This window comes from Drosophila hydei, unplaced genomic scaffold, assembly GCF_003285905.1.
Source record: "Drosophila hydei strain 15085-1641.00,03,60 unplaced genomic scaffold, DhydRS2 tig00008119-arrow-pilon, whole genome shotgun sequence".
NCBI classification, from domain to species: Eukaryota; Metazoa; Arthropoda; class Insecta; order Diptera; family Drosophilidae; genus Drosophila; species Drosophila hydei.
This window is the reverse complement of record NW_022045830.1, coordinates 167,900-190,437: the sequence shown is the minus strand read 5'-3', so window position 1 is coordinate 190,437 and position 22,538 is coordinate 167,900. Positions and strand designations below refer to the sequence as shown.

At 39.1% G+C, this 22,538-nt stretch overlaps 2 protein-coding genes across 2 annotated transcripts; both read left to right on the top strand.

Moving 5' to 3' along the window:
• Positions 1-430: 430 nt before the first annotated feature.
• On the top strand, positions 431-1,532 carry LOC111598227 (bursicon). Its single transcript, XM_023313387.2, has 3 exons — positions 431-944; positions 1,006-1,130; positions 1,197-1,532. The coding sequence occupies exons 1-3, from the start codon at positions 815-817 to the stop codon at positions 1,461-1,463; spliced, it is 522 nt and encodes a 173-aa protein (XP_023169155.1). The 5' UTR covers positions 431-814; the 3' UTR covers positions 1,464-1,532.
• A 633-nt stretch (positions 1,533-2,165) lies between these two features.
• Positions 2,166-22,382, top strand: LOC111598226 (lateral signaling target protein 2 homolog). Its single transcript, XM_023313385.2, has 5 exons — positions 2,166-3,126; positions 18,159-18,299; positions 18,357-19,097; positions 19,160-20,376; positions 20,442-22,382. The coding sequence occupies exons 1-5, from the start codon at positions 3,091-3,093 to the stop codon at positions 21,433-21,435; spliced, it is 3,129 nt and encodes a 1,042-aa protein (XP_023169153.2). The 5' UTR covers positions 2,166-3,090; the 3' UTR covers positions 21,436-22,382.
• Positions 22,383-22,538: the final 156 nt, after the last annotated feature.

Sequence of the window (22,538 nt, the reverse complement as noted above, 5' to 3'; positions counted from 1 at the left end):
CAAAAGTACTTCCATATTACTACGATCTATATCTATATATGCTTATCAGCTCTGATACTTCTAAGTGCCTCTTGACATTAATGAAGATATACGAGTATTTTCAAATATTAAATCAACAACGTTATCTATATAAGAGGCGCCTCGGAAATGTTATGAAAAGCTACATAAGAAGGCAACCAACTACATAGATCGAGAGATCTATCGGACGCACTACCAGAACGAGATCTTGGGCAAGGGCAACAGCGTGGACCTGAAGATTGTTGGCCTAGCACAGCTCTATGAGCAGAATCCCGACTTGGTGACTTGGTGCACATTTGACCGAGACGTAAGTTCCTTGATGACTTAGTTCTATCTAGAAATATTTCAAGTAATTCACTTCTAAATTGCTGCTACAGCCTGGAATACAGCTGGCTCTCTCTCAAACCTGTGCAAGGAAGTCAGGCACTGAAGATGTTGCAATGGGTTAGCTGCTTAACTTGCTGGCTTGGAGGAACGGAATGGACTGAAGCTGGCGTCCGCGGCTCTGATGATGATTGGATTTAGCTTATGCTGTGATTTGTGTGTGGTTGGGGCCATAAGTGGCGCAGCGGGACAAATGCGAATTTCGTGTATGCAATTACTAGGCAAAAAGGTTTGTGCTGGCCGCGTCGCTTTATTGGGCCATAAGTCATGTGCCGTGGCTGGCCGGGACATTAGGGCTACAGCTGCGGCCGGCTACGGGCCACATATATAAAAAGCGTCAGGCGGCTGGAAGCGTTTTCCATTCGGAGGCGTCGCGACCTGCACTTGACTTGAACTTGACTGAACTAGCAAAATGCTGCGCCATGTGTTACGCCACGAGAACAACAGGATATTCGTGCTCATACTGCTGTACTGCGTTCTGGTTAGCCTGCTGAAGCTGTGCATGGCCCAGTCGGAGGGTACGGCGACTGCCAATGACAATGGTACGAAAGCAGTCGTTTAGCCTATACTTGACCAAAGGCAGGCTTTATTTTGTCTTTGCAGATATCGGGCATCTGGGCGACGACTGCCAGGTGACGCCGGTCATCCATGTCCTGCAATATCCGGGCTGTGTGCCAAAGCCAATACCCTCCTTCGCCTGTGTAGGGCGCTGTGCCAGCTATATACAGGTGAGGCGACTTATTATTATTATTATTATTATTATTGCTATATTGCTATTTGCCTGCGTGCATCAGGTCTCGGGCAGCAAAATTTGGCAAATGGAGCGCTCCTGTATGTGCTGCCAGGAATCGGGCGAGCGCGAGGCAGCCGTCTCGCTGTTCTGTCCCAAGGTCAAGCATGGGGAGCGCAAGTTCAAGAAGGTTCTCACCAAGGCTCCGTTGGAGTGTATGTGCCGCCCCTGCACCTCGATTGAAGAGTCGGGCATCATACCACAAGAGATTGCTGGCTATTCGGATGAGGGGCCGCTCAATAATCATTTCCGACGCATTGCTTTGCAGTAAACAAATAAAAGGAAAACCATCATTAGAATAGCATTTTGTACACAATTTGCACATTGAAATAAAATTAACAAACGCATTAGTTAGAAAAGCATTTCAAATTTTTCGCGCCACAATAAATTGTTGCTTCGTTCTTTTTCTTTTGATACGGCAGCCTCTAAGAGATTCAAATAAAATGCTTAATTTACTGATCTGGCAGCTTCGCACATTTTGCCTACCAGTCAATTTTTATTTTAAGTTCCTCAAATAAATTGCAGACTTAAGATATTGACACAGCTAAACAGAAAACATAAAGTACAACTAAATTCAAGTATTGGAATCGATTATTTTTGGGTTCAGAACATATTGTTGTCTCAAGTAAATGCTATCATATTAAATGGGCAACTGAAAGCGCAAAAATGAGTATGCTGACGCAAATAAAAGCATGTTAACATCCTGTTAGCCTACATAATTTATATTCTCTCAATAATTTTAATAGAGCTGGTCCGTCAAGCCAACAATAAATGTTGACAATTATTCTGACAATGGATTATATAAGCAGGAAATGTTGCTGCAAATATTAAATGTGAACAGCATACCATTTGTCATTTGAATAAGTATCGATGCTGTTATCGAATGAGATATCGATGCCTATGCTAGCGTGTTAACATCCCATTTACATTATTTTAATAACAAAAAGAAACTTAACAGATGTTAGTCGAAAAAAAATCTTTGAACGTAACGTACACGCTTCGTTTGTGTCGACGGTAGGGGCGGATAAGTGTTGCGCGAGTTTAATGGTTTTTTCGCCAGTAGAAAATCCAATTTCCGACTGTGTTCCGTAACCGTTTCAACATATTTTAAGAATTTTAACAAATTGACGCAATTTCCACATAAAGAAATGCAGTTTAAGTGATATATGAGTGTTGAAAGAGCACGCAATAGTCACGCGTGTGTGTGTTGAAAGCAAACCGTATACGAATACACGAAGCAGAGTCAAAGCGAAGCACAGTGCAAAAGGCATTTAACAAAAAAAAATATAGAAAAAAAATTAGCACTTGAAAAATTACAAAAAAAAATTAAAAAAAAGCATGAGACGAAGCAATTTCAAATTATACATAAAGTGTAAAATTCGATGAAGTGCATTTTGAAAATGCCAAAAAAGTGAAAATTTAACAACGCGAATGCAACAGTAGCGCACAAACACATATAGTAACACATATACACACATACATAAACAAGAAGAGAGACGCATTCATATGAGCTTGTATTGAACGCAGTGTGGCCAAGCAGCAAGCAGAACCCAGTACGTATTGTAAGAGACACGCACGTACGCATACACAAACAGACAACACATAGTTGTTTTTGCGCTCTCTTGCATATTTGCTTTTGTTTTGTTTGGGTTTTTGTCATACGCGCCATTTCGTTTATGTTATTGTTGTGTTCGTTGAGTCGCGCGCGTTGGGCAAGGACGACAACGACGCCATCTATTGGAGCAAAGCGGCGCCAACAGCGAGTCATTTGACAGCCTTCTCCGAACACTGATTAATTGTCAACAGTGTGGGGCAGACAGGCGTAAGAGTGAGACGGTGGCTGAGCTAACGTTCTAACAGCTGTTAAGCTGACGGTAACGGCACGGAACGGCTAAACCATGGATACATTTCGCAAGTGGCTAAACAAACCAAAGGTGCGTATGCAAACAGAAAAAACAACAACAGTGGCTCTGATAACCCAATTTGCATTACTCACACAAACATACAAACGCAGAGACATAGTTCTATATTTGCGTTGATAGTGAGCCTTCACTACGCTTATCATTTTTAATGATACATATATGACAAAAGAAAAATAGAGAAACACAATGGAGCAGACCTGTAATTAATTGAGTGCAATAGCGGGAATGGTGTCAGGCAGCGAGACGTTGACCAAAGCAGCGTGATGCGCTTGTGACGTCATCGATGCGCTCACTGCTTTGGCCCTGGCTGCCATAGAGTGGCGCCCTCTCCTTCTCGCTTTTTAGGTTTCTTTCCCTCTTTCACACACACCGACATACGGCCAGCTGCGTTTTAACCGTAGTTTTATTTTTTATTTTCCTCATTCGTAGTTGGGTATTGTAATTGCTGGCAGTGGGGCTTGCATGATTAATTCGCTGACGTTGGCAGAAGTTGTTGGAAAACAGCCGCAGTAAAATCAACATTTACCAATACTAATGCACAGTCGGTTGCATTAACATGTGAAAAAAAAGCACAAAATGCATACGTTACCCACACTATACAAATTGGCAACATGTGCGGAACACAACACTTGCTTTATACAGCTCACAAACAAAAACAAATACAACAACAGCAGTGGCCGTCAGTATATGTTCGTGTTGTAAATTACGAACTACGTATAGAAATTTTGATTCTGTTCTTGATTTTAATAAAGCCATATATATACGTATATATGTATGTATATATTATATATATATATATATATAATATATATATATGTATATATATGTGTGTGTGTGCATGTATGTACGTATATAATTGTCTGAGGCGACTTTGAAAATGGCCGCACCAACTGGGAATTTTTGTTGTTGTCTCGCCAAGCAGCTCATTTCAATGGAAAAATAAACTGGAATTTTTAATTGAAAGCCCTTCCATTTAATATAAACAAGCTAAGTCTAATTAGATAAATTCTGTTTTCAAATGGATATTGAATTCGTATTACATTTCTTAGTTATTTTTAGCAATAAAAACATCACTCAAAGTGAAACAAAATTTCCCAATACGAATTCATCGAATTCTAAATTTAGGCATACAACAAATCTCAATCGTCTGACGCGCAACACGGCGCTGCTGCTGGCTGGAAGTGTAAAATGTCCCGTTAAGTTTCGTGTTCATTTTGGATTGTTTTAAAAATATAAAATTTCTCTCCCTCTCTCTGCCCCCGATACGAATCGGTTTATTTAAGTGTTGTATGCCCCCCCCCCACTCTTGTTGCTCTTAGATGCTATCGCACGTCAATCCATCAATCCGCTTGACGTTTTGATTGCCCCGCTGAACAAACTTCGTGCTTAAAATACATATAAAAAATGGTTTGAGTGAAATTAGAAACAATTAAGTTAAGTTTTTGAAAATAAAATCAAGTCTCACAATGAAGCGATGGTACCCTGTGCTTGGACATAAAATGACTAAAATATTTGTTAGGTACATACATTTATATATTTATATATTAAAAGCTTTACTAAATCACCTCAATAAACTGTAGTCGAATTCAAATGCAGTTAGATAAAATATTTATAGGATTATCTAACGATATTATACAGTTAATTCATGTGGGATTACCCACAATTTGGGCCTCATTCCAATCTAATACCCCCCAAACATGCATGCACATAATTTTAGATCAGCGATGCATGGCATCGATTTGGTTGCTTCCTATTTTCCATTTCCCATTTATCATTTACTTCAGCTTTACCCAATTTTTACAACACGTGCATAAAGTGCACTTTTAATTTGGCTTTAATTGAAAATTTCTATGCTTACTGCACTGCTATGCTAGCAATTAAGCTTTTTATATTTATTTATATATTATATATATATATGTATATATATATATATATATATATAGCCACTGGAAATGCGCACACTAATGTATTATGGAGTTAATATTTGTCCCTCCCTCTCTCGTTCTCTTTTTCTTTCTCTCTTTGTTTTGCACTTATATGCATGCATATATGTGTGTGCATGTAAATATATATAATACAAATAAAATGAAGCAGTTTTTCAAGTTGCTTCACTTTCCGGTTGCCTCGTTAGTGTTGTTGTTGTTATTGCAATTTCTTTTCAGTCTTTTTTTGCAGTGTTCATTAACACACTTCTTTGTTTGCCTACTCTTGCCTGGCAAAGCTCGTAAATAACGTTACGTTTAACCAACAGTAAAACAGAGAAGCAGAAGAGTAGGCAAAAGGCTGCCAGTGTATGAATGAAATAGAAAATGCAGCATAGTTATTTGCAGTCTATGTGGGCCTTTTTCCTCTCATTCTCTTTCATTGACTGCACATGTGTAATCCGTCAGTAGCTGCTTCCTGGTGCCGTTATAGTCTACGCGTATATATGCGTGTGTTTGTGTGGCTTTGCCGCAACTTTCTTTTGTTTTACTTTTGTCTTGCGATTCTGAATGCAGAGCGTCTGCTAATAAATTAAGGCAACTGTGTCCGAAGTATGTTTTCCTATATACGCAAATGTATGTATGTATGGACGTATGCATGTAAATAAATACACAGGCAGACATTGTTTTGTTTATTGTGTCGTTTAATTTCCAGCCAAAGTTGCCAGATTTCTTACAAAATGAAATTGCTCGCCATCTGGTGAGACTTTATTTAAGTCGAAAAAAAAACTAGGCATTCAAGTCGGCCCAGACTGCAACTATTTTAATAAATTTACATAAAACCGAAACAGAAACAGAAAAAATGCAGTAAAAGCGCAGCGAATCTCCGCGAAGCTTGAAACAATAGCAACCCACAAAGGTTGCCAGAGGGGCAAAATTTCCAACAACCAGTCAATAAGCAATATTGCAATCATTATGTAAGACTCAAGACAAGGGTTCAATGTGCACTGTACTAAAAATAAGACTTTTCATCTGATTATAATTCTATAGCTGTTGTGATATTGCTTTTATTCTATATACATATGTATATATGCAAAGTATTTGAGGTGTGTTTACACGGGGCTATTTATTTATCTATATACATTTGTATTTAACTGAACTTCCGTATCTATATGTACATACATATGTATATAGTAGGATTGTATCTGAGTAGATATAGAGACCTAGCTACCCACCTATCTGCTATCCCAAAGTCTTTGCACGCCTGCTACCTGTTGTTCATATAATTATGAAACACGGAATGCGAACCAAGCGCAATTTGCAATTTTATTCAGTTCCCTCATTATCCATACTATACGTTTTTATATTGCCTTATGGCTTGTCTATTTTATTTGTTTATTGTGTTTGTTTTTTCCTTTTTCTTTTTATGACACTTGAATTGTTCTTGGGAGTTTTGCGTGTCGCCAACAATTGTGCGTCATTAGCTCGATTGAAGTTGGCATTGAATTGTTGTAAGGCAACAAAAAATAATAATAAAAAACTAGCTTTTAAAAGTGAAATCGGGCTGGCATTGCTTTTTATATGATATTATAAATCTGATAGCTAAGTTTTAAATCTCTCGTTTCTATATAAAAGCTATATCTATATAGTATTCTCTATCCAAATAATATTACTATGTATGATATTATGTCATATAAATATATATAGATATATAGAGGTATATAGAGGTATATACATTTATATATGTATACCTATATTTTTAATTTTCCTACAATTACTTCGTTTTCTCCGCATTCGGAGTATGTTGCAAGGGTAAAGCACTTAAGTGCGCCCCATCAGCCCAAAGCGTCCATTAACACAGTAAACTCTGCCTGCCACGAATTACGACTTTGTGTAGCCAAGAAAAAAACATGAACAGGCGAAATGGCAAACAATTACAATAAGCAACTACAAAGGAAAATGAAATTAAAGAAAAAAAGTTAAAAAAAAAAAACACAACATTTAACAGTCATTTTTGACATAAATCTCTGTGGCCCCAAAGAAAGTCCGCAATGTAAGAGATGGCGATACTGCGAAGGAATGAGATAGCAATAGATAGAGCGCAGTAGCTTCGAGGTCGCAGATGAGGCCGCGACTGCCTGTTGAAAATTCATTTCGTAACGCTTTCTTAACCCAATAAAAAAAACAGCGAAAAAAAAATGGAAAAAATAATAGTTAAAAAAGGTAACAAAAATAATTCGAGAAAATTGAATAAAGCTCGCCCTTTGTCGAGGAAGTATGTAAATAAAATAGAAATATATGCCAATGAAATGCACAAGAGCCGTAGCAGCCACGTACATTTGCTAATTGTATAGTTAATATTGGTAATGACAGAGCGACGACTACTTTAATTACGCACACAACATTACAACAATTTCCCTCTCTCTCTTTCTGTTTACACTTAAAGAAATGAAGTACAAGTTGAGGGAAAAGATCTCTTATTTGCTCTTTTTCTATATTACTAGATTATTTATTAGAAGTCAAAAATACAATTTGAAGCGATTGTATTCGACTGCCTCATACTCGTTCACAATATAATGTAATAAAAAAACAATAAAGACATATATTGATACATAAACGTATATATATCATATTATTCAAATATATATAATTTTTATTACATGTATGTAAATGTTTTAAATAGCTTTTATATATAAAATATATGTTAAACGGTTTTATTTTCAGTGTAAAACCAGACCAGAATATTCCTATAACAGTAAATCTTTTTCAATGACTATCATATAATAATAATAATGGTACGAAATATATTATACATAGATATTTCTCTCAGTGCATGTACTTACATACTTGTGTATATGTATTGAGCAACTACAAATAGTCTTTATGAATGAGTGCGATGCTCATACGCACCGTTAAACCGCAACGACGGCGACTGCAACAGTATATGTGTGTGTGAAAACTTAGCTGTGTGTGTCTGTGTTTGTCATCAAGTGAATGGCGGACGCGGCTTGCTGCGCGTGCTCACCAGCAGCAGCAACAACAACAACCAACCTGTTCTCCATTGGCTTAAAATATTTGGGCCATATTGACATGTGCCACTGTTGACGCCGTCTGTTAACACATTTTGCTCTATGCTCACTTTAGTTGGCCCCATTTGTGGCTGCTTCTAGCGGAGGCCGCAAAAGGCTCTCTCAAATATTACGACACACAGATGCACGCATTTGATTGAGTCAATTCAAATGTATTTCAGAGAAAACACTTGGAGATCGTTTAAATTAATCCTCTGAACTTGTGCTTATCCCCAGTCAAATGATTTGCACGTGATTTTATCTGTGAAAATTATTTCGTTTAACCATTTTATTTGTTCAATGAAATCTTAATACACTCAAATTGAGAGACACTCAAGACTTATTCACTAAAAGTGTAACAGATGTTTGTAGCTTTGATCTAGACTTAAACTACATAGCAAATCACATTGATTCTACAATAAAAGGAAAAAACCCGCTCTCTAATACCAAGTTAATCTCTTCTATACCTTTACAAACTGTTCAATTACGAGAGTTCTTATCTATATTAACTTATTGTTCAAGATAAGATGCACAACTGGGTCGCATATCAATCATATGTGTCAGTAAGGGCATTTAATATTCGTTAAATTCAAATCAAATTGAACTCGAGCTCCGGGCTTTTGTACGCAACCAAGTAAAAAATACAACGTATTTGTGAATTTTCCATTGGGAACTATGAAAATGAATACACAATTTGTTAATAATGTATGTATACCGACACAGACAAAAGTGATAGTGTGTGTACTCCATGCGCTGTTTAGTGTGCCCTTTGTGGCACATACGGCCCAAGCTGTAATAAACAAGTGATAACCGCGCTGGGAATTGATGAATTGATAAATTGTTCAACGTATTGAGTGACTGAGCATTTTGGAAAATGTATTGCATATAAGACGTTTACTTACAACAGCAACAATAAATTAACAGAGTGTGAACGTTTAATCGGAAATTTACGAGCTACGATTGACGGGTGAAAATATTAAGCTTTGTGGAGAGCCTTGGCCGTTAATTGGCTTGTCCGCAATTTGTTGCCATAATCTACATAAATCTTGTGTACGGTGCGATAATGCAAGGTACGAAAGTTGTCTATTGGAGAGATTGTTAGCTTTGCTGCTATTATTGAATAACTTTTCATGACATTTTCATGAGTGCCTAGCCAGACGAGTTCGATCTGACAACAAAAAAAGGCAAAAAGTAAAAGGAATAAAAAACAATTGAAAATGTAGTGAAAAATATGAAGAGATTGTTATTTATGGCAACGACGATCTGGCAACACTTTTTAATGAGTTTTGTTAGATTGGCTAACCGCCTGCTTGTTACCAATAACTGAGCTGAAAAACATATTTATTTTAAGATGAAAAATCAAATATTTTTAATGAACTCTAAATGTTTTGACGTTTGGATTGTTGTAAAATGTGTTTAATGAGCTAGTCAATTTGTTATGTGTTCAGCAACGATCTGGCAACACGATTTTCTGTAAGATGTTCGTTAAGTTGGCGGCGGTAGCACAAAATTTTAACGGTAAATGACATAGTTTGCTAACTCTAAGCTTTAATTCAAGCCTTAAGCAATTGTGATTTCAACGATCTGGCAACGTTAATTAAGTTGACTTTGTCAGAAAAGTAGATGACAGAGAGTTTGATTTCTACAAAAAAAAAAGCAAAAAACCTATCAAACTTTGAAGTTACCGCGCTCAATGCGCTTAGCTGTTTATCAGCTTATCAGCGCGCTGTTATCACAGGGCATTTCACTCAGACAGTTGTCTGATTCTGTCTGATTGCAAACTGAAAGCGTTACAATCTAATACTACAAATGCCATATGGCTAAAGACCCCCTATTTGTGCCTTTCCACTCTTTTTGTTGTTGCATCCTCTGCAGGTGGCTTGGCGTAGCGCTGTCTGCGCCAATATGTCAATTATTACGTTTACGGTTTACGTGCTGACAGCTACATTTTCCAACCAAAATAAAAAGACAGATTTATATATATGTATATATCTATGTATTTGTGTATGTATTTATAGTCAAGCAGACCGCTGACCATGTGCAATGGGAAAAGTAAAAGCGGTGAAATTTTCACCATTCACATCGAATTGATCTCGTCGCATCGTCGTTTGCGTCTTCGTCGTCGTCGTTGGCGTCGTTGGCGTCTGCATTGCGAGCAGTGCAATGCACTGGCCGTCAGCCAATCTCCTACTTTCGAATGGCCACTGTTGCACTCACTCGTACATTTATTACCTAATGCCCGCAAGCCGAGCTGAAGCCTAGGCTAGCCGAGAGTCTGCCCTACAGAGAGGCCGAGACCGCTTATCAACAGCTTTAGGCGTCAGCTGTTGCATAAGAGCACGCGCAGTGCCCGGCATATCAATGAGATGCGAAAGCTAATGGAGCCAAAATGGGACAGGGGACTCGAGGGTAGGAGCTCCAGTTCGAGCTGTGAAACTGGAACTGCTTGCCTGCCCCCATCCCTCACCAACGCACACACTAAAACACGACTCGCCTGCTAACTGAGAATCGCGCTGGTTATTCAATTAGCGTCTCGTCACTTCCGAGTGCGGACGGACAACGCATATCGAATGATTAAGCGTTGCGTCGCTTGCACTCTAACCTCCTCACACGTGAGGCTTAACAAAAAGATATTGTAAAATAAAAATGGAAAAAAAGTGAAAGCGTTTGCGGTTTATCTTCAATGAAAGGCAGACAGTGGCGCCTACTGACGAACATAATGCGTTGCTTTATGAACGAAATAGATCCGTGGGCAGCCCCTGAGCCAGTTAATGTTCGGTTTAACCTGGTTTTTTGCTCAAACTTGCAAATCTTGAGAGCTAAAAGAAAACGCTTTTAATGCATCTTTAAGGGAAGTTGAGTCGGGAAGATACCCTGAACACTATTATTATTATTATTATTATTTCAAACTTAGATTTAATGGACTTTTTCATTATACCCCCCATGATCCAACTTTCAATGGGTATTATAATACACTTGATATGAATAGAATTATAACAATATATATTGATAAATAATATTGATTATATTAAATAAACAGTATTACGTGTGCTTCTTGGTATGTGAATCTGATAAAACATTATGGATTACATTTCGCTGAAAATTCCACACAATTTTTATATGCTGATAATTATATAAAGTATAAAATCCAAGCGATAAGAAATAACTGTCTGATATGTGCTTAGTATATGATTATATTTTATATATCGAATAGTGAATTCTTTTAAATTTAGTATTTCTGGAAGAAACTATGAACTGTAGACCATATACGAGAGAAGTTTGATGTTTAACAAAGATAAATCTGTTAAAGCCTATTTAAAGAATCCACTCTAAAGTAAATCCATTGGTAAACAGCAGCAGCAGCAGCAGCTCATTAATTTGTTGTTGCCTTTGCTGATGCTGATCAAATGGAAATAGGTTCAAACAAATGACATAAGAATGGAAATGTTACATCAACTGGCGATTCATGAATATGTAATCGGGTCAGCCCAGTTGTAATCGACCCAAACGGGGCGTCTCGCGCCTCGGCTATTATTATCCAATTTATTGGAATGGCTTTTATAGTCGTTCGTGTTTGTTGGGTCTGTTGTCGCCTCTTCCGCATTAGTTTTTGTTTGTTTTGCTTATTTACTCATCTCTCTCCCTCTCTCTCTCTCTCTTGCTGTATGCAAATGTGGCCTCTTATTTGTTAACAAACTGAATAAATTTTGACAAAATAAAATGTTTTATTTTCATTTTCGCGGGCGTTGCCACCTCGCTGCAAATGTTCATCGAATAGAACCTGAAACGAAACGTGGATTAACTTCCGTTCAGGAAATTTCTCTGCTGCGAATACTAACAGGAACTTGAAATTCTCATTTATATTTTGGCAAGTTGAATGCACTCGCCCAGCCGGAGGCAATGCATTTGAAATTGCCCGGAAACAATATGTAAAATCCATTCACGTTTTGTTTATGCCCTTATAAAGAGTATTAAAATGTTGTCACTGTTGCATTCCCTCGATTATATAGATGCAGAGTGTGTAGCGACAATAAAAAATCTTTTCCTCTGTTTATTATACCTCAGTTCAATAATGATGTCAAATCCCATCTCAATTCATTTCTCTCAGTCGAATCTTTTTGTTTAATTAGTTTTTTTGTTTTCTCAACTAAGTTTATTAATGTGTCTTTGTTTTTGCAATCAGAATCGTGCGTAAATGATTTCGCTTGTGTTAGCTATCCCTGACTGAGTGAGTGAGTGACTGTTGTATGTTTGCATATTGAGAGATTATCATTTTATTTATATATATGCATATGTAATTCGCTTGACCATGACTCACATTTTGGCGCCTCATTAAATTGCGCTCATTTCCCTTGCTTGGGGCCCCATGAATCCCCAATTATCGGCACCATTGCCAAAGGCGACGATTTCACAATCAAATTTACGTTCAATACAAATTTATGTATTGCCTGTTTATCGAAAATGAAAATAAATATTCAATTACGGATATATATATATATATATATATATATATTTGTTTAAATTTGAGTTGTGCTTGCTTGACATTTAATGCCAGTTAAGCTAATTGTAAAGCAAACCTAATGCCTCGAAAGCTCATAATTAGAAACAATTAGCCTGACTATGGCTTATATATAGCCATATTTGTATAATTTGAGTAAATGATATGGTCAATGCTGTTAAGTCTTCTGAGAACACATACATAATATCCCTTATGATTTGCATTTGGTTAAGCTAAAGTCAGTTTAGCCAAACATACATTTTTTTTCAAATAAATTTATTTCTATGTAGTTTTATAGAAACATTTTGTAATCTACAAATGAATTAATCAATCATAAAATGCTGTCTTTAGTTGCAGTTGCTTTTAATCAGCAAAAAACAGTTTAAATTTTTAAAAAATCTCTATGTCTCCCATATGATATCTATTGACACAGTTTTAGTCTATATATGCTGGAGTGAGAGACGTGAATCATCAGGTTTAGCTAAGCTTAAACAGCTGTTTGGTAAAGCAACAGACCTTCAGCTTAGTAGAATTTAATTGTTGTTTATTTAATTTCATGAAATTGTATTTTAGAAGCTCTATTATTATTTAAGTAAAAAATATAAGCTGTCTTTCAATCACATAAATTTGATATATTTTTATAATTACATTTTTCAGTAGAAAATATAATATTATAAATATATAAAAGTAACTAGTAAATCCTATTGAATAACCACTGAATAATTAGTATTTTCCTCTTATAGTTTTATTTCAACTTCCGAATGTATTTATTATGATTACTTGCGACGCCATATTGTTTGCTGTTTATTGTTAATAACTTTTATATTTTTATGGCAAACAACTATTTGAGCTGAACAAATTCGAGAGGTAAAGCGACGAAATTATCTCAGTTTGGCGTTTCTCAAGTGTTGTGTGGCGATTTCTTTTGCAATGTTTACTAAGTTCTTTGTCTTTGTCGACTATAGAACGAGACCAATACACAGGCATACAGTTATAGCTATATATATATATTTATTTAGTATAGCTATATATAGTATAGTGGCTGATAAGTGTCGGCAATTAGGGTGAACTTGGGGCCATCTGGAACAGCTGTTAGTTGCTTGATAATTTTCTCACCGTTTCGCGGCTCTATTAAATTTGACACTATTCTAGTTATAAATTGTGCAGCAATTAGATTCAATTGATAAATCAATCAAACGAAAGCAGACGAAAGTGTCAAAGCTTACCTCTGCTCTTCTCAAATTGCAAATTGCCAATTAACCGTGGCAGGTGCCGCCTCAGGGCAGGCGGAGGAGCACAGAATGTATCTTATTTCTGTTATACAATCGTTCAGATGTAACCGATATATATATATATATAATCGTGCTCATCAGAAGGTCATGCTTTGGGGTTAACATTGGGTCTCCACCTCACTCACAATCGATGTTGTTGTTGTCTGCCTTCAATTGCTAGCATTCTCTTATTTCCCAATTGATGAACCGATTCTGATTGAGTGCCAGAAAAGATGCGACCTCATGGCGTGTATTCAATGTCAAGTGCGTCCATAGACAGCAAATTGTTGTTGTTAAGGGAATCGGCATGGCAGTCGGCTTGGCGTCACACTGCACACAAATGCAATTAGGTTTTCACTTGGTTTTCCAGTCAAGGCTAAAAAAAATGACTATTTCCTTGCACTATCCAGCCTGTCCGTCGGCGCGTCCTTGCGCCGTACGGCTCAAGGATCTGTCGTCAGTTGCCTGTTGCGACGACGAGGTCGTTCTTTGTGACGTCAGCACCGCTGTCCTTAACAACCGCTATCCAAAATATAATTATTGACCGACGTTCCATTATTCTGGCAAGCATATGTCCTTTACTAATAGGATATCTTGGTTTTATTTATGTGTAACGCTTCAGTATATATTTTATTGATTGTTCTAGAGAGACTAGAAGTAATAGTAATTTTGATTTTAAATTTAGTTTGACTTACATTATGCAAGTTAGCATAGCTCGTATCGAATTACTCTTTCATGTAATTGTGTTATACGTTCTCTCACTTATGATGAATGACTACATCATCCATCATTTAACAGCTATGTTTCTGCGTAAAGGATATCTCAACCAACATCAGCCAAAGTGAATTTTACTTTTCTAAATCGTTTTGGTAATTAATCCCCTATATATGACTTCCATTGAAACAATTGTTTAGGGTCTACAGGGAATATCTTTTGCTCGTACCGAAATGCAATCGTCACAGTCACAGCCCGCATGAACACACTAAAAGTTGACAATCTGAGCTTTTCATATGTTTACTATAACTGTGGCAGTAACTGTGTGTGTGTGTGTGTGTTATCAGCAACATTCGACTCGCTTACTCACATTTAATTTATTATTTCTTTGATGGCTGTGGTTGCTGCAATAAAAACACAATCAACCCGTTTGAGGCAATAATTCAAATATTGAGTGTATAATTTAACAAAAAACACTCACAAATATTAAAATATATTAATTAAAAATACATTGACATATAGGGGTAGCCCTACCTCTCTTTGTTTATGCCAATTTCTGTCGTGAAATCGCATTTTGTGCCTGCAGAAATCGTTTCATTTATAATATTGAAAAGGCGCAATTGAACTTAGCTTAAGCATAAGTTTGCTTTGCTTATCTTACTTACTGAGCATGCAATCAAAATCGCATTAGCTAATTGGGGAATACCCGCAATAATTGCTCTAAGCTCTGGCGCAGCCAACTTAACAATAAGTTCCTGTTGCCAGATTGCGGAAAAGTGAGCTTTGAGAAATTCAAATTGAAATATTTTCTTAAAAAATAATATATACTTTTAAAATTTGTTTAACAACTTAATTGTTTGTTGTTTGAGTTAAAATTAACGCACTTATTAATAATAAATGAATGAAACTTTGTAATATCTGCGCTCATTACAAATTGTCTTTACTCATGCCTCCTTGATAGGGCCTTAATCGGCTTAAGCTGTTCCTTAGCCTGTTTGGCTAAGAGAACGCTCTTGGCATATTTAATTAAACATTTACGCTTTGCTCTTTGTTTCGCTGGCTTTTAATTACATTTTGCGCCTTCGTATATCGAAGCTAATGTAAACGTTAAGTGCAATTAATTAATTAATTTTAGATGAGCTGCGGTGGAGGGGTGGGGGTTTGGCATCAAGGTCGGTCATTGGCAGCAAATGAAAGTCGTGGCTGCGATGTACGCACTTTATCAATCATATTTGATTGATATGCGTTGTTCGTGCAGTGCCACGTCTCTAAGTATCGAGTAAATGGCCATAATAAATCTGGCGCTAAGCAACAAATGGCCGATCAACTGCCAAGTCGCTTGTTTTCTTTTGACCAATAGCAGAGCGGAGGTGGAAGAGCGAGAGAGCGCAGAGCGCGAGAACTTAAGTCTGTGTGTGTGTGTGTGTGTGTGTGTGTGTAGCGACAGTCATTGAACTATTTACTCACGGCCTTGCATACATAAATACTACACATAATGCTCATACCTAAAACATGGCCCCAAAAGAACCGAATGTTAAGAGACCTACACACACACACACACTCTCTCTCACACTCTCACATACACACACAGTGTTTCGCTTATTGCACGTTTAATTGTTGTGTAAACAAATGGAATTGCCACATGTTGTAGCAACAACAACAGCAACCACAACGACGCTGACATCGGCATTGAGTTTTGCTTCGCTTTCAGCTCAAAATTATTATTATTATTTTTTATACGAGTTTTTTTCGTTAACTTCATTTTATACGTTTTCCATACCTATGCCACACATTCATCGATTCGCGCGTGATTCATTTTCTTATACAAAAACTTTGTTTGTTTTTGTTTTTGTTTTTTTTTTTGGATTTTGTTTGTTTTGGTCATTCGCTGACGTTCACTGGAAAACTAACTGTAAACGTTATAATTAAGCTCTTTGGTTGTTGTTGCTGTTGCCCTCTTGCTTTTCCCTTCGAGCATTTTTTGCTCGCTTTTTACGCAAAACTTTGCAATTGCTGCTTTGGCCGCACCGCACCCCACCGCGCCCCGCCCTCCTCGCAACTTGAGTTTGCTTGTCGAACTGCGCAGTTTGTGCGGAGTCAACGCTTTTTCGACGTGTTTGCCTTTATAATAAACACATTTCGTGTATTTCTGTTTCCTTCCAACGCATTTAGCATTTAAGCTTTGCTGTGCTGTGCTGTGCCGCTCTCGGCCGCGTTTTTTATTTCATATTTAAACAGATCACAAATGCATAAATAAAGCAGAAATATATATATACATATATATATATATGGGGAAGAAAAGGTGCAAAAGCTAAAGTTAAACAAGTTCAGCTGCCGCTAACTTTATAGCTAACAGAGAGAGAGAGAGAGAGAGAGAGCAAGAGAGGGCGCGGGAGAGCGGCAAAGAGAACGAGCAAGTCTAAAGCTTTTTAGTTTTTACTTCAATCTTGTCAGCTTGAAAATAGCTGAATATTTAATTTATTTAATTAGCGTATTTAATTAATTAGAAATAAAAAGTAATCGAATGCATAGATAAATCATTTAGCTTGAAAAATTTGATTTATTTATTTGTAGTTTTCCTTTGAATATGGCGCAGTTGATGAAAGCAAAGAACTGAGCAGAGAGATCGAGAAGCACCTAGTGATAATGCTAATAGGTGTAGCGTTTGTTCTCTGATTCAACGCTTGAGCAACAGTGATCACTCGTCATGTAGAACACAACATTTGCAATGCGAATTGAATGCAATGATGAACTTAATTCATATTTTGTAACCAGTCTATATTTTGTAATCTAAGAACGTTGTAGAGTTCTTATTATAAAGCAGCAGTTTCCTCATATTAAAATGACTAATAGTTAGAGTTATAAAAGTTGTAATATAACATGAATAATGGAGGTAAGCGAGTTAAAGGTCTTTAATTGTGGTGAAATGTGTATTCAGCCTGTCACAGTTGACCCCCCTATAACAGCGCATATCATACACATTGGAATGCTTCGATCTCATAAACTACATCAATTAGAGACTTGCAATATAATGTATATATTGTCAAATATTGAACGAAGCAGGAATTCATAATATTTTTTATCTGTTTACATATTCCTAATTTTAACTAGCTTAACTTGAATAACTTTATAGTTATTAAAATAATGCATTTAGTCACTTCACAAATATTAAAAGTTTTTCTAAGCAAATAGAACCCATTTTAAATAGAGTAAAGTCTTGGTCTTTGGGTTATATGTATGATCTGAAAGTTTCTTTAAATTTGTATATCAAAAAGCCAAGGCGATCGAGTGTATCGGCACCCGCAGGTATTGTTAATCATATCGAACGTGCACTGTGTGCATTTAGCGTGCAAGATTGTCACCCAGTACTATCGCCGCTTACCGAGTTACTCACCTCAGCTGCGTTTGTTCCATTACGTGATGAAGTGCATGAATTGGCAACGCAGTTGCTAAATCGCAAGTGTGTATGTGTGTGTGTGTGGGTTAGTCATCGACTGCATCCTGTACCATTTTAAAATGAAAGACTCACCCTATGCCACAACTAATCATTGTGCTCGTTTGCTTCTTGAAGGCTGATGACAAATCCTTGCTAGCACGCTTCTACCATGCCGATCGTTCGTTGACCGCCGTGGCTAGTGAGCTGGACAGCTTTGATGGACGCGCCGAGCCGGATCGTTGTACGCGTCTGGTTAGCAGATTGCGCCAGAATCAGGTAAGTGTGCCGCAGTTCTCACTGCTTACCCATAATTTACTGGATTCCATATTGCAGGACAAAGTGCTGGCCATAACCAATTTGATTATGGAGGAGCTGCTAGGCGAAGAGCGAGATCCGCGCGCCTTTCGTGCCAAGTTCCCAGAGGAAGTGCTGCAGGAGAATCTGGCCGGCCAGCTATGGTTTGGTGCCGAGTGCCTGGCCGCTGGCTCGTCGATTCTAAATCGTGAATCCGAGAGCAAAGAGATGCGTCCGCTGGCGCAAGCAGTCACCAAAAGTCTGGGCAACGTGCGCGTCCTGCTGCGCGATCAATGCCTGCGCAACAATGTGCCCAACAGTAAGACACTGCATCTGGACTTCAACGACTCAACCACCGAGCAGCTGTACGAGAGCCTGAAGATCTTCGATCATCTATTTGCCGAGTTCGAGCTGAGCTATGTGAGCGCCATGGTGCCCGTAAAGTCTCGCCACGAATACGAAATGCAGCAATGGATTGGTGTGCTCTTTTCGGAAACGTTGCAGCGTGCTCTTAAGATCGGGCTGCTCGAGCAGGACATGGTCGATGCCTTCGATCCGGGTCTAATGTTCTCCATACCCCGATTGGCAATTGTCGCCGGGTTGGTTGTCTATGCCAAGGGTCCGCTTAATATGGACATGCCGGGCGATGAGCTTTCCGAGATGTTTCGTCCATTTCGCACAATACTTATTAAGATCCGGGATCTGTTGCGCAATCTGAGCAAACAAGAGCTAAACCAGCTGGAGAAATTGCTCTGCACCAATGAGGAGATCAATACGAAGGTTAGCATAGACACTGAATTGTAATTTTTAGCTTTTATTTATTGTGTCGAGTGCATTTGCAGGTGCCAGTGGGCTCCAGTAGCATTGAGGCGCCTAGTCCTGAGCATAACAACACCACCAGCAGCCCCACCAGCAACGGCAACAATAATAATAACAATAACTCTAGCAGCAGCAGCAGTGGGAGGGGCAGCAACACAGCGAAAGGCAGCACAACTGGCACGCACAAAGCCGTGGAACGCCTGGTGGATCATCGCAACAACAACAACAACAACAGTAGCAATGCGAGTGCAGCCCAGCCGGCGACCTCACGTTCTCCGTCCATGATATCGCTGTCAGCAGGCAGCACACCAACAGCCTCGCCAGCGCCCTCGCCGACGCCCTCGCACTCCATAGCGTCCACTTCATCGGCGGCAACAACGTCCACAAATCCTCCAGCCAATTGGAGCGATTACGATGAAGATGATGAGGGCTTAGACGAGGAGGTTGGCATGCTGGATAGCGATGAGGACGATTTAAACGATGATAGCGACAGCGAAGTGGACGAGTATATTGAGGCGCAATTGAAGGCGATTGTGGCAGCTGCCGATTGTGCCTCTGGCTATCTGATACCCAATACAAATCTGGGCAATCTGTTTCAGCCGCAACAGCTGCCACTCACGGACAACTTCGTGGCCAGCGAAGACGATGAGTTTGGCAATGCGACAACGGGACAGCAGCAGCAACAGAAGGAAGAGCTGGAGCTGGAGGACCCGCAACAGCAGCAACAGCTGCAGGAGGAGCCTAGTACGAGCGCTGCCATGTTGGCGGCACGACGCACACTACAGCGTCTGCGTTTGCCCAGCAGCAGCAGCGAGAACGAGCAGACGCCCAGCAGCAATCAGCAGACGACAATCAAGACGCCAAATGGCAATCAGTCAATACGCAACAGCAACAGCAGCAGCAGCAACAACAATCGCCATCGGCACAGTCACAGCAGTCATCATCATCACCATCATCATCGCCACCATCATCATCATCAGCAGGAGCAGCAGCAGCAGCAACAGCAGCAGCGGCTGCAGCCAGCAGATCATCACCATCATCATCATCATCAGACGCATCCACATCGCACAAATCGCAGCGCACGTAAACGTTGCAGCCAGGAGCATTGGGAGTCCACAGTTAATGTGGAACAGCAAGCAGCAGACCATAGCCCGGCCAGCGCTGACACCAGTAATGCCTCGTCGTTCTCCGACGATGTGTCGCTGGCCATGCGCAACACCACGGCGCGCCTAAAGTTCAAGTGAGTAGCCAGCTCGTATATATTCGAAAGTCTCCCGAGACTAATCCATATAATTTCTTCTGCAGAAGCACGGAGAATCTGCTGCATCGTCTGTTCGTCTGCATTGCTGGCGTTGCCGATCAGCTGCAGACGAACTTTGCCTCTGATCTGCGCCAGATATTGCGCAGCGTGTTCCTTATAAATATGTCTTCGTCACAGGACGAGGACATTGATATACCAGAAAAGACAAAGGAATCGGAGCTATTCGAGTTTCGTGCCTCCGAAAATGATGTGATACAGGAAAGCGCCGGCTCCAATCAAAGCATTTACTCAGCCGAGGAGGTCAATCCGGAGCTGGACAATGTGTTCAACAATAGCAACACAGCTGCCCGGCATTCAGCGGGCGCAGCAATGCAGCGCAACAATACGATAGATTTGGCCAGTGGCAATAATAACAGCAGCTCCAATGCCACGACGCGCAGCCATGTGGCGCGCAGTCGTAGCTTGGGTGATCAGGACGCAGCCAGCAGCGGTACGATACAGGATGAACAGCGACAACAACAGCAGCAGCAACAACAACAGCAGCAGCAACAACTTCAACAGCAACTACAAATGCAGCGACAACGCAATAATTCTGTCGGCAGCAATTCACCTTCTAGCGCCTCCTCGAGCAGCTCCAGCTCGGAGCACAATTCACCCATAAGCACGCGCAGTGGCAGCCGAAGGCGGCTGCACAGCAACTCGTCCATTGGCACAACATCGACATTGGCAGCCACAACTGCTGCAACAGCAACCACCATGTCGCCTCCCGCTTGGATACCCGATGGCAAGGCGCCGCGTTGCATGTCCTGCCAGACGCCATTCACTGCGTTTCGGCGACGTCATCATTGTCGCAACTGCGGCGGCGTCTTCTGCGGTGTCTGCTCCAATGCATCCGCCCCGTTGCCCAAATATGGTTTGACCAAAGCTGTGCGCGTCTGCCGCGAATGCTATGTGCGTGAGGTGCGCTCCGCACGCCAGCCACCGACGTCGCAGGCGCACAGCCAGGCGAGCAGGCCGCAGGCAGCGAGCGCCTCTTAGGAGTGGCCATTGGCGCCACCAACGCCGAGACCAAAAATGTGCCCCACACCAAAATTGGAGCCCGACCAATGGAAAGAAAAGCAAACTGTGAAACGCAATCGTTGTCGAAATTGTTTTCGTTTTTTATACTTTATGTACACGCGCAAAAGATATCCAATTTCCACATATAAGAAAAGAATCCGACAAATATACATATATAACTAACTATACACTGTCGTGTATACAACTTATATATATGTATTTAAAAAAACTGAAAAAATTGATTATTTTAACAAATTGACCAATCGAGAGTCGTTATCCAAACTGTACAATAAAGCTTCGATCTATGTATTATACGCAACTATCAATGTAACTATATATATATATATATATATGCATACATATATATACTAATTGTAAACAAATGCTTTCAGCTCATATCATATATATCAATGCAACATTTAACACACACCCACACACACACACATGAATGTATGTCTATGTCAGATAATGACCTGCATTTCAAATAGATCTTTTTCGGTTTTGGGACTGCGCAACGGATCGTAGCTTTTTAATTGAAATCGTTCTGTCACGTTTAAGATCTAGATTCTAGATTATATAATGTATATATATTTTTGTAGTATGTGCAGCAAACTGAGCAGAATAATAGACATAAATTCTAGCAAAAATTTGCAAAAAAAAAAAAAAACATTATTGTGATTTATTGTTATTTATATGCCCTGTAGAGAAAAGCGCAAAAACTTGTATGCATTGACGATTCAGCTGTTCGCAGCTTAATCGAATACATTTACTTTATATGCAGGGCGTGTAAATCGTTATAGTCGGTATATATCGGCTATTGTGTTCTTACTTTATACGAAATCCATTTTATGTTAAACAATTCTTTAAGCTAGCGAAAAAATTCAGTTGAACCCTTATAAAACACAGTTTTACACACAATATACATATATGCCTATATACATATATATATTTTTCTGACTTGAAATAAAAACTAATAAATTGAAAAATAAATAAAACCACTATATTGAATTTAATAAATAAATAAATATATATATAACATATTTTTGCTTAAATCAATAAAACAAAATAAAAAACTTATTGGC